Source organism: Plectropomus leopardus, chromosome 4 (genome assembly GCF_026936395.1).
Source record: "Plectropomus leopardus strain MGB_pleo_1.0 chromosome 4, ASM2693639v1, whole genome shotgun sequence".
NCBI classification, from domain to species: domain Eukaryota; kingdom Metazoa; phylum Chordata; class Actinopteri; order Perciformes; family Serranidae; genus Plectropomus; species Plectropomus leopardus.
In genome coordinates this window covers 5,858,316-5,871,854 of record NC_142179.1, presented here as the reverse complement: position 1 = coordinate 5,871,854, position 13,539 = coordinate 5,858,316, and the positions used below count along the sequence as shown (strand labels likewise).

Sequence of the window (13,539 nt, the reverse complement as noted above, 5' to 3'; positions counted from 1 at the left end):
GTTGGTACCTTTAAAGCGACCAAATTGCTCCCTATAATAATAACTCATTTAAGAAATTATGTTGTCAAACTGGGACGAATAACAACAAAGAAAGATGGGGGATTTGTGATGGTAGGATTTCTTGGTAAAGAGTGTTGCACATTTAGGGGACATCTTCACTTCATTTTGCTGTTTTAGAGACAAAGCATGAGGGGATTTATCAAAGAAAAAGAGGGAAAAAAGGATGAAGTCAATGGACCTTCTTTGCATCTTTAAATGAGCAATCCATTGTTCAGCCCATCCATTTAAAAACCTGTAGACTTTGAATAAAATGTCACGCCAGTGGTTCACCGGAGCCTTTTACGGAGGGTTTCAAGGTGAATGGAAGCCACAACCACTAGCCCTTTCACTGCCAAATGACTGCGGCCGAGCCCTTTCCTGGCTCGGTGAATTTGAAGGGGGCGGTGGCTTTGACCGCAAAGTTAATTGGGTTTGTTTATTTGGGTAAAATTTACATTCAGGAACCCTGTGCTGCACATCCTTTATGGAGACATATAAGAAAGGCCAGAATTGTTGAGGAGGGGAAGTCAAGATCAAAGTTAAAATGCGAGGCTTTGTTTATTGATATGTGAGGTATTCAAATGATGGGCAGCCAGGCTGGAGTGCTTTGAATGTCTTCTAAGGTCATCCAAGTGTCAGCAGCAATAGATAGATAGATAGATAGATAGATAGATAGATAGATAGATAGATGCTACCTTAAACTTGAGAGTTGACTGGACTAGAAGTTATTTTATAATGATTCAAAAACTTGATTCAGTTCTGCTTAAATCATTTAGTTACATAAACTTAAGGATTTAAGTTGAATTGAATTAAGATGGAATTTATTTGATGAGGAAAGTTTGTTTTGAATTATTAAAAAAAAAAAAACTTGGTGTCTGGGCTGCCTTAAAATTTTAGGTTGACTGAACTTGAAAAGTAATTTTGTAATGATTCAAAATAACTGAACTTTTTTAGTTAATGAACTTGATCTCAAATCTTTTGGTGATGTTACCTAAAGATTTAACTGAATTAAGATCCAGTTACGTAAAGCAAAAGATCTGAAACTGAATTAAGATTTGACGAGGAAAGACTATTGCTTTGAATTATTAAAAAAAACAAAACAAAAAACTGCCTGGGCCCCCTTAAAATTTTACGAACTGAACTAATGTAAGTAATGTTGTAATAATTATAAACAAATTAACATGAATGAAAGTACTAAAATTGAAGAATTCAAATGCAACTTAATTGAGATCTTTTTTTGACCAGAGAAGGTTATTTGTTTTGAATCCTAAAAAAAAACTCTATTTGTTTTATATTTAAAAAGTTAGTGTCTGGGCATCCTTAAAGTTTTAACTTGACTTAGCTTGAGGAATTTTTGTTTTTTTACACTGAATATTTTGCACACTTCAAATTCAGAGACAAAAAATAGACGTATATTCACCAAAATGTACATCTTTTAACAAAATCAATACATGTAACTAAACATTTTTGTCAGTGCATTAGAAGTTTTAAAACTCCATCTGGTGTAATATTGTTACGTAACATATGGCTTAATATGAACACATGCTTATATTTTGGGTCTAAAAATACTCATCTCATCGCAGTGCATTCATCACACTTTCTTCAGCCCATGCATATGTTTTGTCTTTACGAAAACTGAAGTCTGCCAGTACTTCTTAGCATCCAGTGGACGCATGGTGTTCAAGTGGAGCCAACAAGACATTTACACACAAGATTTATTTAGGCCACTTGTGTAGTTTTAAGAAGACGAGCCAGATATAGAAAAGGTTGCAGAGAAACACTTTGAATATTCACATATTTCAGTCCCAAAACATGTTCTAATATCTATTTTAATTAATTTGGGTAAGATACACTTGATGTAAATGCAGTCAAATTATAAACTGGAATATGTTTAAAAAACAGGACAGAAAAAATAATAGCTCAGCAAGTTTAAACAAACAAATGTCCAGTAAAAACAGCTTTATCTTTTCACAGAGAAAACAAAACAAAGTTTCTGATATCAGACAGATGCAAATGCAGCTTGACTAAAGCTGTGTGTCGTTTGCATGGCTTGCCTTTGAAACTCCACATTGCTATCATCAGACTTTCTACGTTAGTGTATGTAAACGAGGATTATCGCTCGATCACTCTGGACTTGGCATGTTTGTTTAAAGCTCAGATGTCCTTGGTAATTCATTACCTGCCAGGTGCTTCTGTGTCTCAGCCTTCAACACAGAGCTGCAGAGGTAAGTTTATTGGGGCAACTGCTGGTCACTGCTGCCATCCTGTGTTACTTTTAAGGACTGCATAGAGGAGCACAAAGGAGTCTTGGAACATTTTAGCCTTTTAAAATTTCCCTAAGTATGGCTTTCAGTTTAGAAAAATATGTTGTCTAACCACTACCACATTTTGTCTTGTTTTTATTCTTCAAAACTTCAGTGCAGCCTATATGGTGGCAAATTTTTCTGTGGCTTCACCATTTTTCCTATGGAAACTTAATGACTGACACATAAGAAAACATCCAAATAGTATGCGATGTGTGAATAGTGATTATAGTTTGACCCTGAAAAGGCCCAGAAATCATGTTCGATTTGATCATTTGATTGATGACATTAAATTCAATCTTAAACATATAAATTTCTTATTTATTTAGAGATTTTAGATTTATTTTGCGTAAAACTCTCTTTGTGATTTAAGACTAAACACACAAGGTTGGCAAAAGTATAGTTACAACAGTACTATGTAAAAAAACAACTAAAAAAACACAAATGCCAAATGCCTTCCTGTATTACTGGATTTTTAGTGATACTTTATACACAGTGGAGATTTATTTATTTTATTTATTTTAACTGTAGAAGTACACTAGTACCACATCACTGTTAGATATATTATGCTAAAGAACCTATGCCAAAATTGTCTATATCTTAGAGATATAATAAAATAACACATTTTCTTTATTGGTACTTTATTCATATAGGGATAACAATGTATCTTTCTTTGTACATAATTTAGCTAACTGCCAGCTAATGTCCATGCTCAGTGTACTAGTTTTGTGCATATTTAATGTTTTTTGCATCTATTTTGTAACATATTTTGTTTTATTGTATTTTTAGGAGAACAACTAGCCTGGGTCAAGAAATTTAAAAAAAAAAAAAAAACATTTACAGTTTTTTTCCCCCAGTATTATTTATGTCAAATTCACAATTTCATTAAAGTTAAACCATAAAACCATTCAGTCCATAAGGTGTCAATAGAATGTCAACTGTACATGAATCAGATGAATAACGTGACATATTCACACTGTTAATATATGTATATTATGATGAAATATTCGTGAAAAAAATCAAAATATTATCCCCATCTCTACTAAATGAAGGTTATTGGCCTGTGAGTATCCATAACCTTGTATTTGATGATCTAGTATCTATAACTAGCTTTAAATAGCTATATTCTAGTGTTAAATCTCAATAGTGAAAGCAAGTAAATAAATAAAATGTATCTCATTAATAACAGGAATGGGGGTTTTGCACAAACTGGTAATCAGCAGCTATTTCAGTTTTACATTGGTGCTCATCACAGTATTTAATACAAGTTATTACATTATTATTTTAATGTCATCAGGGCTGACAAGATCCTAAACTTTGCAGTAAACTTTTGTTGTCTTGTTTGTGATCGTGGCCACTCAAACAGAAAGTTACAGCGGTGGTAACAGGAGACATACACGCCCAAGAAAACAAATTAAGATGATTGACGTGGGATCAAACCAATCACTGTGGAGGCGGGCGGGATTTCCGGTGACATTGACAAATCAGTAATGGCGACAGAAGAAAAACTTTAACATGTCAGCAAAACAACACCGAGGGGGAGTGAACTTTTGGACAGCAGTCATATTTTGAAGAAACATTACAATATATTTCACCTAATTGTGTGCAGTTGCAGTTCAGCCGAAAGGTAAACTGACTTAACGCGGTTCGTTTGTGATATATGTTGACACGTATCCGCTCTGCGTTCAGCTAACTGTCCAAACTTTTCTGACATGTTCGCTAACTGGGATTCTGCATCCGGACGAGCTAGCAGGCTAGTTGCTATGCTAGCTAACGTCAGCTAACCAGCTAGCCGTTAGCTAAGTTCCTCAACGGTCGAGCGGGGCAGACAGCCGACTAAAGCGTCCTAGTTGTTTGTTTTGTGAAGCTGTGTGATACTAAATGTGATGTTAAAGTTGCTTTTTGTGTCTGGAAATATAGTCAAGGTCATCTCGGGGGCCTGACTTTCATCTAAACTTTGATTTTGCTTGCATATCCGTGATGGCCACCAGTTTTTTGGGGAAGCCATGATCCAATCAGAGTGAACGCTTCTCCAGAGAGTGATAACGTTGAGCTACTGTAACTGTACTGTCAGAAAACAACGGCATAACGCTAACGTTTACCTATTTTTGTAACCAGCTCAGCGTTATTTATCATGTATCTTATTGGTAATTGACTTTTTCAGACCTCTGTTTAACCGCTGTAAGCGCGGTGTTTTTTTGTTTTTTGTTAAACATGAACGTTATCCCTGCTTCAGATGAGGTGACAGTATTAATGGATACATTAAATGGTATTAGCTAGCCTGCTAGCCTCAACATAACATACAAGATTCACTGTGTTATGGTTAAAACTAATGAATTACACGCCTTTAAACTGCAGGGGAGACTGGTAGGAGGAGCTGATATCTATATTTATACATCAGTAGCTATAGCTCCGAGGTGTTGTGAGCAGATGTAATAGATGGAAAAGTGGTTAGTCACATTGTTGTCCAGTGATAAGACATGCGTTTTTTAATATGCAGGTTTACAGTCTGCATACACAATGCGGCTTTATATGTCTGCAATGTGTTTGTTATGGCTTGTGCTCCTGTTGTTCTTCAGTATCCTACTCCTTTCATACAAAAACTACTCTTGAATGAATCTGATCGTCGTGGAGTAACTAGTTACAATTACATGTTAAAATAAATGTAATCAGTTACAGTTACTAAAAAAATTCCATTAAATTACTAAACAAAAATTGTTAGATTACAGAGAAGTATCATATAAAAACATTCAAAAAGTGCAACATTTATGTACCTATGTTTTTAGGTCTTTTAAGCTTTTTTGCTCTGTTTAAAACATTTGTTGGAAAAGTAATTTAAAAAAATCAAATGTAATAAGCTACATTACTATGATCAAGTAATTAAAATTTTTACATAACGTATTACATTTTTGACAGGGTGACCACTATTCTGTAACCACTTGCATTTAAAAAGTAACCCTCTGAACACTGCATATGATGCACATATTATATACATTTCTTTTTCTTACTTCTACTTATGTACACTGTGTTGTACATTGTAGCCTAATGCACTTTATTTTTTATATTTGTTAACCTTTACATACTAGTTTGTATATTGTAATGCAGCACAAGGCACATATTATATTTTTATATCTTTACACAGTTTATGTAATCATCATATCATATATCTTTTTATTTTTAATGTATTTTTTTGTAATACTGGTGTGGAGTTGAGGCAAAGTGTGCATATATTTATTTTATTTTTTTACAAATGAGTAGAGATAGAATAAGTAATTAAATGATACCATTGAACCTGTATTTTTTACATGACTTTAAAATCCACTTCCTCTTTGTTTTTCTTTTTTTCCTGAAGCTGCCTGGTATGTTTCCGGCAGTTCAGTAGATGTCCACCCCTTCAGACACATCAGGTGGTATGTCCCATCCTGGCCCTTCTCCGGGGGCAGGTCTATCCCCAGGGCCCATCCTGGGCCCCAGCCCTGGACCGGACCCCTCACCAGGCTCTGTTCACAGTATGATGGGACCCAGTCCTGGACCTGGTACACCCAACGCTCCTCATGGCATGCAGGGCCAGGGACAAAGTGACTACTCTCAGGACAGCATGTACCCTATGCACAAGGTACTGTGTGCTTTCTGTTATTAAGTGTGTTTTGATGTCAGTACTGCACAAGGACAGTGTTGCAGTAGTTATTTCATATCTCTGTGATGTTTTAAGCAGGCTTAGTTCTTAAATGAGACTCGTACAAGAGCCAGAAAGATGTATTGACCTATATTGGCTTATTGTAGGTCTATTGCACTGGTGCATATTTTGCCTGATAAATAACAAGACATTTTTAATACAAAAATATATTTAATGTCAGTTGCCACTTTTCAACAGTTGACAGCTCAAATATTAAAACAAATAAAAAAGCAATTAAAACTGAAAAATCCAGTCAGACAATATGTGGAAATCCACAAGTGGTAGTATGTATCAGTTGGTGTGTTTTTTGAAATATTTTTATTATTAGTTATTTGTTTATTATTCTTTATTTTGAAATATTAATCTTTATGTTAAGATGGAATGAGCGTCTTGATAATTTTGGCATATAACATCCAAGAAAACAGCTTAACACCCAGTTGTTATTCTACTTCTTGAGCACATTGATCAGCTTTTGACAAAAGTGCGACTAAAGATGAGAGCAAAGAAAAACGTCAAGTCAGATTTAATTATAGAGCACATTTAAACATAACAAATGATTACCAAAAAACACTGAAACATTGACAGCATTGAAAGTTGTAGTTTTGGGTAAAATGTGTTGTATTCAATGAATGGATCTTTATTTTGAGTCTTTATTTTTTACGTTTTCAGACCATGGAAGGGATGAACGAGAAGGCCATGGCGGATGCAATGCACTTTGGTCACATGAAAGGTGTAGGGATGAGATCTCTGCACAGCGGTATGGGGCCTCCACAGAGTCCGATGGACCAGCACAGCCAAGGTATCTTATTGCTGTGTTTTAAACCTAAAAGCTTTCTAAGAAGACAAAATTAATTATGATGGATTTATACATTTCAGTTTGTCATAACTTCTTTTCCCTTGTTGCCTCCAAAACTTGATCAGTACTTAAAGCCAGTGGTTCCCAGTCTTTACTGTATGTCTTTTGTCACTTTAAAACAGTCCCTCTTCACTGTTTGATTGGCTCCGATCCCCAGGTATGGAGCCACTGCTTTAAGGGTACTAGTATGAATTTTGGTTATGTAAAATCATTAAAACTATTTCCTTTCTGCTGTAGGATACATGTCCCCCCATCCATCCCCCATGGGTGTCCATGAGCATGCTTCCAGTCCCATGTCAGGAGGTGGAGGCGGTGGGGGACCCACGCCGCCCCACATGCCTCCCTCCCAGTCAGGCCCTATGATGCCCATGGATCCACAGTCAGGGGTGCCCAACATGTCCAACATGAGCCAGCAGGGGCGGGGACCTTCTGCTTTCAGTCCGGTCCAGCTGCAGCAGCTCAGAGCTCAGATCCTAGCCTACAAGATCCTGGGCCGTGGGCAACCACTGCCTGAAAACCTCCAGCTGGCTGTTCAGGGCAAGAGGAGCCTACCCACAATGCAGCAGCAGCAGCAACAACAACAGCAGCAGCAACAGCAGCAGCAGCAGCAGCAGCAGCAGCAGGCACCTAGTGTTAGTCCTTACAACAGGCCTCCAGGTAAGAAGACTCAGTGTTTCAGGGATACATTTTTTTGTGACATTGTGATCTGATCCAAACACACTTGACACCTTAATTTGAGCTCCGTGTCCTGCATGAAGTGTGAGCCACACCCCCTCAAAATGTGGATTGTGCATATCGCAGTACAGCAAATACTTTGACCTGAGAGCATCCAAACCTGTAATGTAACCTGGCAGTTGATGCAGCCTGGCATGAGCTCTGTGTCACTCTGTGTAGAGAAGACGGCTGTAATCATGACCAGATCTTAATGGATTCAAGCTTTTCATGTCCAAATAGTTTACTGGTGTCAAATATGTTTTTCATAGAAACAGTCAAAATATTGGAGATGTCAACTCATTTTTAGAAATGTCTGTTTGCTGCTAATACCAAGAAATAATCTCAGATTTGATCAGATTTCTCTCAGGTGTTGTTTATACTGCTGTTTTATTGCACAGTTTTTATGGAAGCCTTTTGTGGCAGATGATCTAAAAGGTATCAGATGTTTTTCCATCCTGATAGGAGTGAATTTTAAGGTAAATACGAAACCTTTTGGGGAGCTTAGTATTGCAGAGTTACTGGATATTGATTCAGATTCTTTGGCATTAGTTGGGGTATAACTAATAGTTATTTTCATAATCAATAAATTAATATTAAGTCTCTTAAAGGTCAGAAAAATAGGCCCATAATTTTGTTGTGTTCCAGTTGACATTTTCAAATGTCTTGTATAACCTTAATGTATTCAGTTTAAACAGCAAAAATAAGCAAGCAAGCAACCAAACCTCTGTGCACATTTCATTCCAGGTGGAAGCACAATGTGCTGCACAGAGTGCACGGTACAAGTTACAGGCACAAAACAAAGCCAGCAACCGACCATAAAACTGAATCATATCCATTCAAAATTAGAAATAAAACCTCATAAAATAGTGATTATGATGAAGAATAGACCAGTAAAAGATCTGATGTGAGTCAGAACTAATGAAAAATTGTCAAAATAAATAGAATAATAATACTAAAAGTAGACCATTTAACGAGAATAATACATATGAGTTCAACTAAATAAACAAGAACTAAAACAGAATAAAATAAGATAAATAGACAAATTAAATATGATAACAACAAAACAAAATAAAATATAATAATAGATAAACCAGTAAAAGTGCACCTGAGTTAAAAGCAATAAAATACATTAAAATTACATGGAACCATAATACTTAAATGTGTGGATAAAAAGGATTGTTATCAACTGAACTTTAAAAGATGATACTGTTGGTGCACTGATGTCATCAGGTAACATGTTTCAGTGGCTTGGAGCAAAAAAGCTGAAGGCACTTTCACCTGTATTTGAGGTGACCGGGGGTGTAATCAGGTGAATAACATTTTAAAATCAATTATAAAATTTTCTGAAAACCAGTGTAGTAACATCAGTACAGGTGTTATGTGGTTGAATTTTTGTTCTGGTTAAGTAAGAATATTATCTGTAAACTTCACAAAACAATCATTCATATTTAAATTGATATTGTCTTGAAAGGTATGCCAATGGCACCTTTGGGTGGTCCCCAGTCAAGTCCCTGCCCTACCCCGACCATGCAAGGACACAGTCAAAGCACAGGACCCAAGCCTTGGTCTGATGGTAAGTGAGAGTCGACTGTATGTGTTGAATAAAATGACATAACGAGCTTCATTAGCTTTGATTTTTAATGCATCTTTTCATTCCACACATTTATAATCTAATGTATGAGTGGAAGGTTTGAGACTGACCAGGCTGCTTAAGGTAATCACAACCATAAATTAAGCTCATTAGTCTTTTAACAGTTCCTAACAGCGATGTTAATGATGCTTTATGTATACAGGATTTAAAGTGTAATTAAGTTCAACAGATGTTTTGAGAAAATCAAAAATAATAGTTAAATACACATAAATTTAAAAAACAAATACAAAATACAAAAATGTCATTTGTGAGGCCAATTTAAAACTGAAATAACACTGTTTTGACTCCATACATTTTTAGGGAGTTAACACATCATTAGCTCCTAAAAGGTACTTTCTCTGCAAACTGGTCCCAGGTCAGAGAACAAACTTTACTTGAAAGGAGTGGCGAGAAGAGAAAAGGCCAATAATGATATGTGTGGATGTCATGTACGCTGCCGTACGCCTTTGAAAATAGAAAAGTACCGGCACTTGTTTCATTGACCTGAGGAAACACTGGTTGCTATGTACCTGCCTACCTGTGTGGGTGAACAAAGTTTATTTCTGTACAGATCTGCCCATATCGAGCTCTGAGGTAGATTTACAAGTTGAACATGGTGTTCAGCTAAAATATTACCTGCAGAGACCACATTGTTGTGATTGAGAACAAAAGAAAGCCTTTATTATTGCTATGAGATGAAAAACAAGGCCAACACGTATCACCAGCACACTGGTCTTTGTCAGAATCAAAAAGAAGTCGGTGTGTGTGGCTGGAAGCTTTTTAAATCTGACTTCAATAAAGCAGTTTTCCATTATTTTTATCCAAATCCTCTTTCTTGGTCACAGTGCTATGCTTACTGGTGCATCATGAACACCTGCTGTTTGTTTTATTGTCATCAGATCCATATGGCACTTTGTGTTATATTTTTAACAACTGTACTACGGGTCGACTGATATCGATTATTAGTTGTTTAAATGCCTTTCGTAAATGTTTAATCAAAACTGAAACTTTCAGCATCATATACAGCAAGTTCCCAGCAACTACATTTTTTTTTTATAAAGTCATGTAAAAAATTTTAATTAAAAAATGACAAAAAAAAAATAGCTCCCTGAGGTTTTACAAAGTAAAAGTTCCTCCTATGTTGATGCTTTCCTTGCACTTTTTAATTGATTAATTTTTATCTGTGATCATTACAATAAAATGTTAAATCTAAAATAGTAATCTGTCAACCCCTAAACTGTACATGTATGACTACAAATATGAGTATCAAAATAACTTGTAATGATTACTTTGTGATTCTCCCCTTCTGAGAAGTGACCCAATAACAGACAAAGTCTTCCTCTCCAGGTCAGGGTGGTGAGAATCAAGCCAGCGCTCAGAAGCACCTCACTCCAGTCACCAGTGGACGTCCGTCCCCTGCACCACCTCAGGCCTCGGCTGTGCCACCTGGGCCCATGCCAGGCGCTTCAGTGACCCCTCAGCCTCCCGGGCAGCAGGTGTCCCCCATGCTCCAGATGCAGAAACAGAACCGCGTCACACCAATCCAGAAGCCCCAGGGCCTGGACCCAGTGGGGATCCTGCAAGAAAGAGAGTACAGGTATTTATTTTCATCACTTATTTAACACTGGTGTCCTGCAGTACTTCATTAAAAACACTTACTGCGCATACAGTTCATGAGGAGTTGTCTTTACAGCCTTCCTGCCTACCTTAAATATATTTAGTCATTGTATGAAACTTTTTTACTTTTTACAGTTTTGGAGCTCTGAAACAAGTGTATTAACCTGTTTTCTGGCCCATCAATGATGTCAAATGTGAGGACAGAAAAAATACAGAAAGGCATACATCTACACAGCACTGGTCTACTGGCGATGAGATAACAGTCCATCACCTATTTTTACGGGCTTTTCCAAGCATAAAGAACCCTCATGCACAAGCTGATTTTGGTGGGAAAGGGTACTGGAGTAACTGGAGTAAAGGGTGACGAGAGGAGTGCAGAAAACAATTATAGCACGTCAGCCATCTGTTAATATTTTGGGAGAGATGACGTGACACGAGCACAAGTACTGCGTAGTATAATTTAATATCCAAGTATTTGTTGCAAGTAATGTTGTTATCGTGATATTCAGCACAGACTGGTGTTGTTTTCACAGTGCATGTTTTGCAACCACAGTTATTTTAAATTATGATTTCAGGCGGCTCTGTGTATGATGATGTCTCATATTTTCTCCAATGTGAATAGTTTTTTCATTAATTGGATGACTCAAAGTAGATATGTGATTGAAAAGTCTCTCTCTCACACACACACACACACACACACACACACACACACACACACACACACACACACTAGAGATACAGAAGCACATAGAGACAGATATTGTATCTGCTGTATCCTTTACTTTAAATTCATTTAATTGAGACTAGAGCTGTCCAGAAAGTTCTCAACTTAAACATCTTACCTATGAACTTAATAGTGCAGAAAAAAATTTGTGTTGGAGCCCCTATGGCTCCCTGATATCCCCTGTGATGTATGCCCACAGGTTGAATCATTTTCTGACAACACAGACAGCTAATGGCGATATGAGAGAGACTTTAATCTTACAGTGGCTCTAAGGCTTGTTTTCCCTCTATACAACTTCCAAAGCTCTTGTTTTGATGCTTTCTTCTTTGTGCTGTCTGTTTACCTTTGACAAGCTGCATTGGTCAAGAAATGCTCACAGCCAGAGAGAGCTGACCTCTCTTCACCTTGTCTGTTCAGTTAGGCCATCTGAAGATATTGCACCCCTGTGAAACTGCTGGAAGAAAAGGCATTCATTATACTGCATAGTTAACTGATAAACATTGGAGGCACCCTGGCAGTTGAATCATCAAAACAATTAAACCAGAGCTTCTAAATTATCATCCAATGTTTCCCTCAAGTTATCATGAGGTGAAGTAAGCTACTTGATAATACTACAAATATTTCAAATGTCTATAGAGTCTCTGCTTTACTGAAGCACTTTCGATAACAAGGAGCTATCAGAAGGTGTTGTTGAATTCTAATGAAAGCTAAAGTAAACAACTTGCAGTGAATCTGCCAAAGATTTCATCATACAGAAACGTAGGAGCAGGCTAAAGGGGCGATCACACCCAGACGCATCGCTAGAAAGGCGTCCCTAGCAAAACCATTGTACAGCACGCCTGTTGGGCGCTCCTCTCGTGCTGCTGAACGACGTATTTTTCTAGCGGTTTTGGGTAGGCATAAAACAAAAATTTACAACTTTTCAGCTCAAGTTGCATTTCTCTTTACTGTCACTTTTGGTGATGCGCACGCAGTAAATGCATGCAGCCCTGCTCCAGGCGCCCCCAGCTGTTTATCCAAACGTGCCTCCAAGGCATTTTTCGAGCAGTCATGCCTGGCGTGATGCGTCTCGGTGTGATCTCCCCTTTAGGCTTTTTGTTTACAGTTGGACAAAGTTGCTCATCATCAATAATAAACTGCAGTTAACAGAAACTGACTCAGCTGCTGTTTGGAAAGCCAAACAAGGAACAGTTGATAGCGTGCACACATGCATTAACCTTCTCATCGTTTCTTGGAGGGATTTGGCAATTTTGCCATCCACATTGAGGACACTGAAAAAGTCCATAAAGAACACTTCTCCCAAGCGTGCATTTATTATGTGCTCTCTTCAGGGTAGTTGTTGCAGTTTGATATACCGTCTTCATAATGTTCCTCAGGTTGCAGGCTCGCATTGCACATCGAATCCAGGAACTGGAAAGTTTGCCAGGCTCACTTCCCCCCGACCTGAGGACTAAAGCCACAGTGGAGCTCAAGGCACTGCGTCTACTTAACTTCCAGCGGCAGGTACACTGCAGTTGCTGTTTCTTGTTTAATGTGCCTGCATAGAATATTAATATATCTATAAGCAGCAACTCACAGTTGAGGGAGTTCAATCATCGACATAGTGTCTGAACACACTGCTGATTTCCATATTGAGTCATGCACATGAGTCTACAGAGTAAGTAGATAGATTTACGAACTTTTTAAGTTCCTCTGGAGCCAGAAGGATGAAGAGTGACATTAAATTATTCTTCAATGTCCCTGCAAAATAATGCATTTTAAACAAATTTGCACTCTTGGAATATAGACATTTTACAGTAATGTACATCATAAAAGATAGTAATTGAGTTTCAGTTGGATCTTTCTTATGAAGTTCACTAGCAACTCTACAACGCCAGGATATAATTATTTTAGGAAAATAACTTTCAAGTGTTTAATTGCATGTTTCAGGCCTGTAAAGAATGTCTTTATGTCTCACAAGCTGCAGTTTTTGATGTATTA

The 13,539-nt window shown here is 37.3% G+C and overlaps 1 protein-coding gene across 1 annotated transcript in view; it reads left to right on the top strand.

Moving 5' to 3' along the window:
• Nucleotides 1–3,829: 3,829 nt before the first annotated feature.
• Nucleotides 3,830–13,539, top strand: part of smarca2 (SWI/SNF related BAF chromatin remodeling complex subunit ATPase 2) — a 58,497-nt gene continuing 48,787 nt past the window's right edge. The window contains exons 1-7 of the mRNA XM_042489023.2: nucleotides 3,830–3,969; nucleotides 5,695–5,958; nucleotides 6,688–6,817; nucleotides 7,112–7,531; nucleotides 9,060–9,161; nucleotides 10,566–10,815; nucleotides 12,936–13,062. Of these exons, the coding sequence (XP_042344957.1) occupies nucleotides 5,725–5,958; nucleotides 6,688–6,817; nucleotides 7,112–7,531; nucleotides 9,060–9,161; nucleotides 10,566–10,815; nucleotides 12,936–13,062 (1,263 nt within the window). The 5' untranslated portion in view covers nucleotides 3,830–3,969; nucleotides 5,695–5,724. The remainder of the gene's footprint in view (nucleotides 3,970–5,694; nucleotides 5,959–6,687; nucleotides 6,818–7,111; nucleotides 7,532–9,059; nucleotides 9,162–10,565; nucleotides 10,816–12,935; nucleotides 13,063–13,539) is intronic.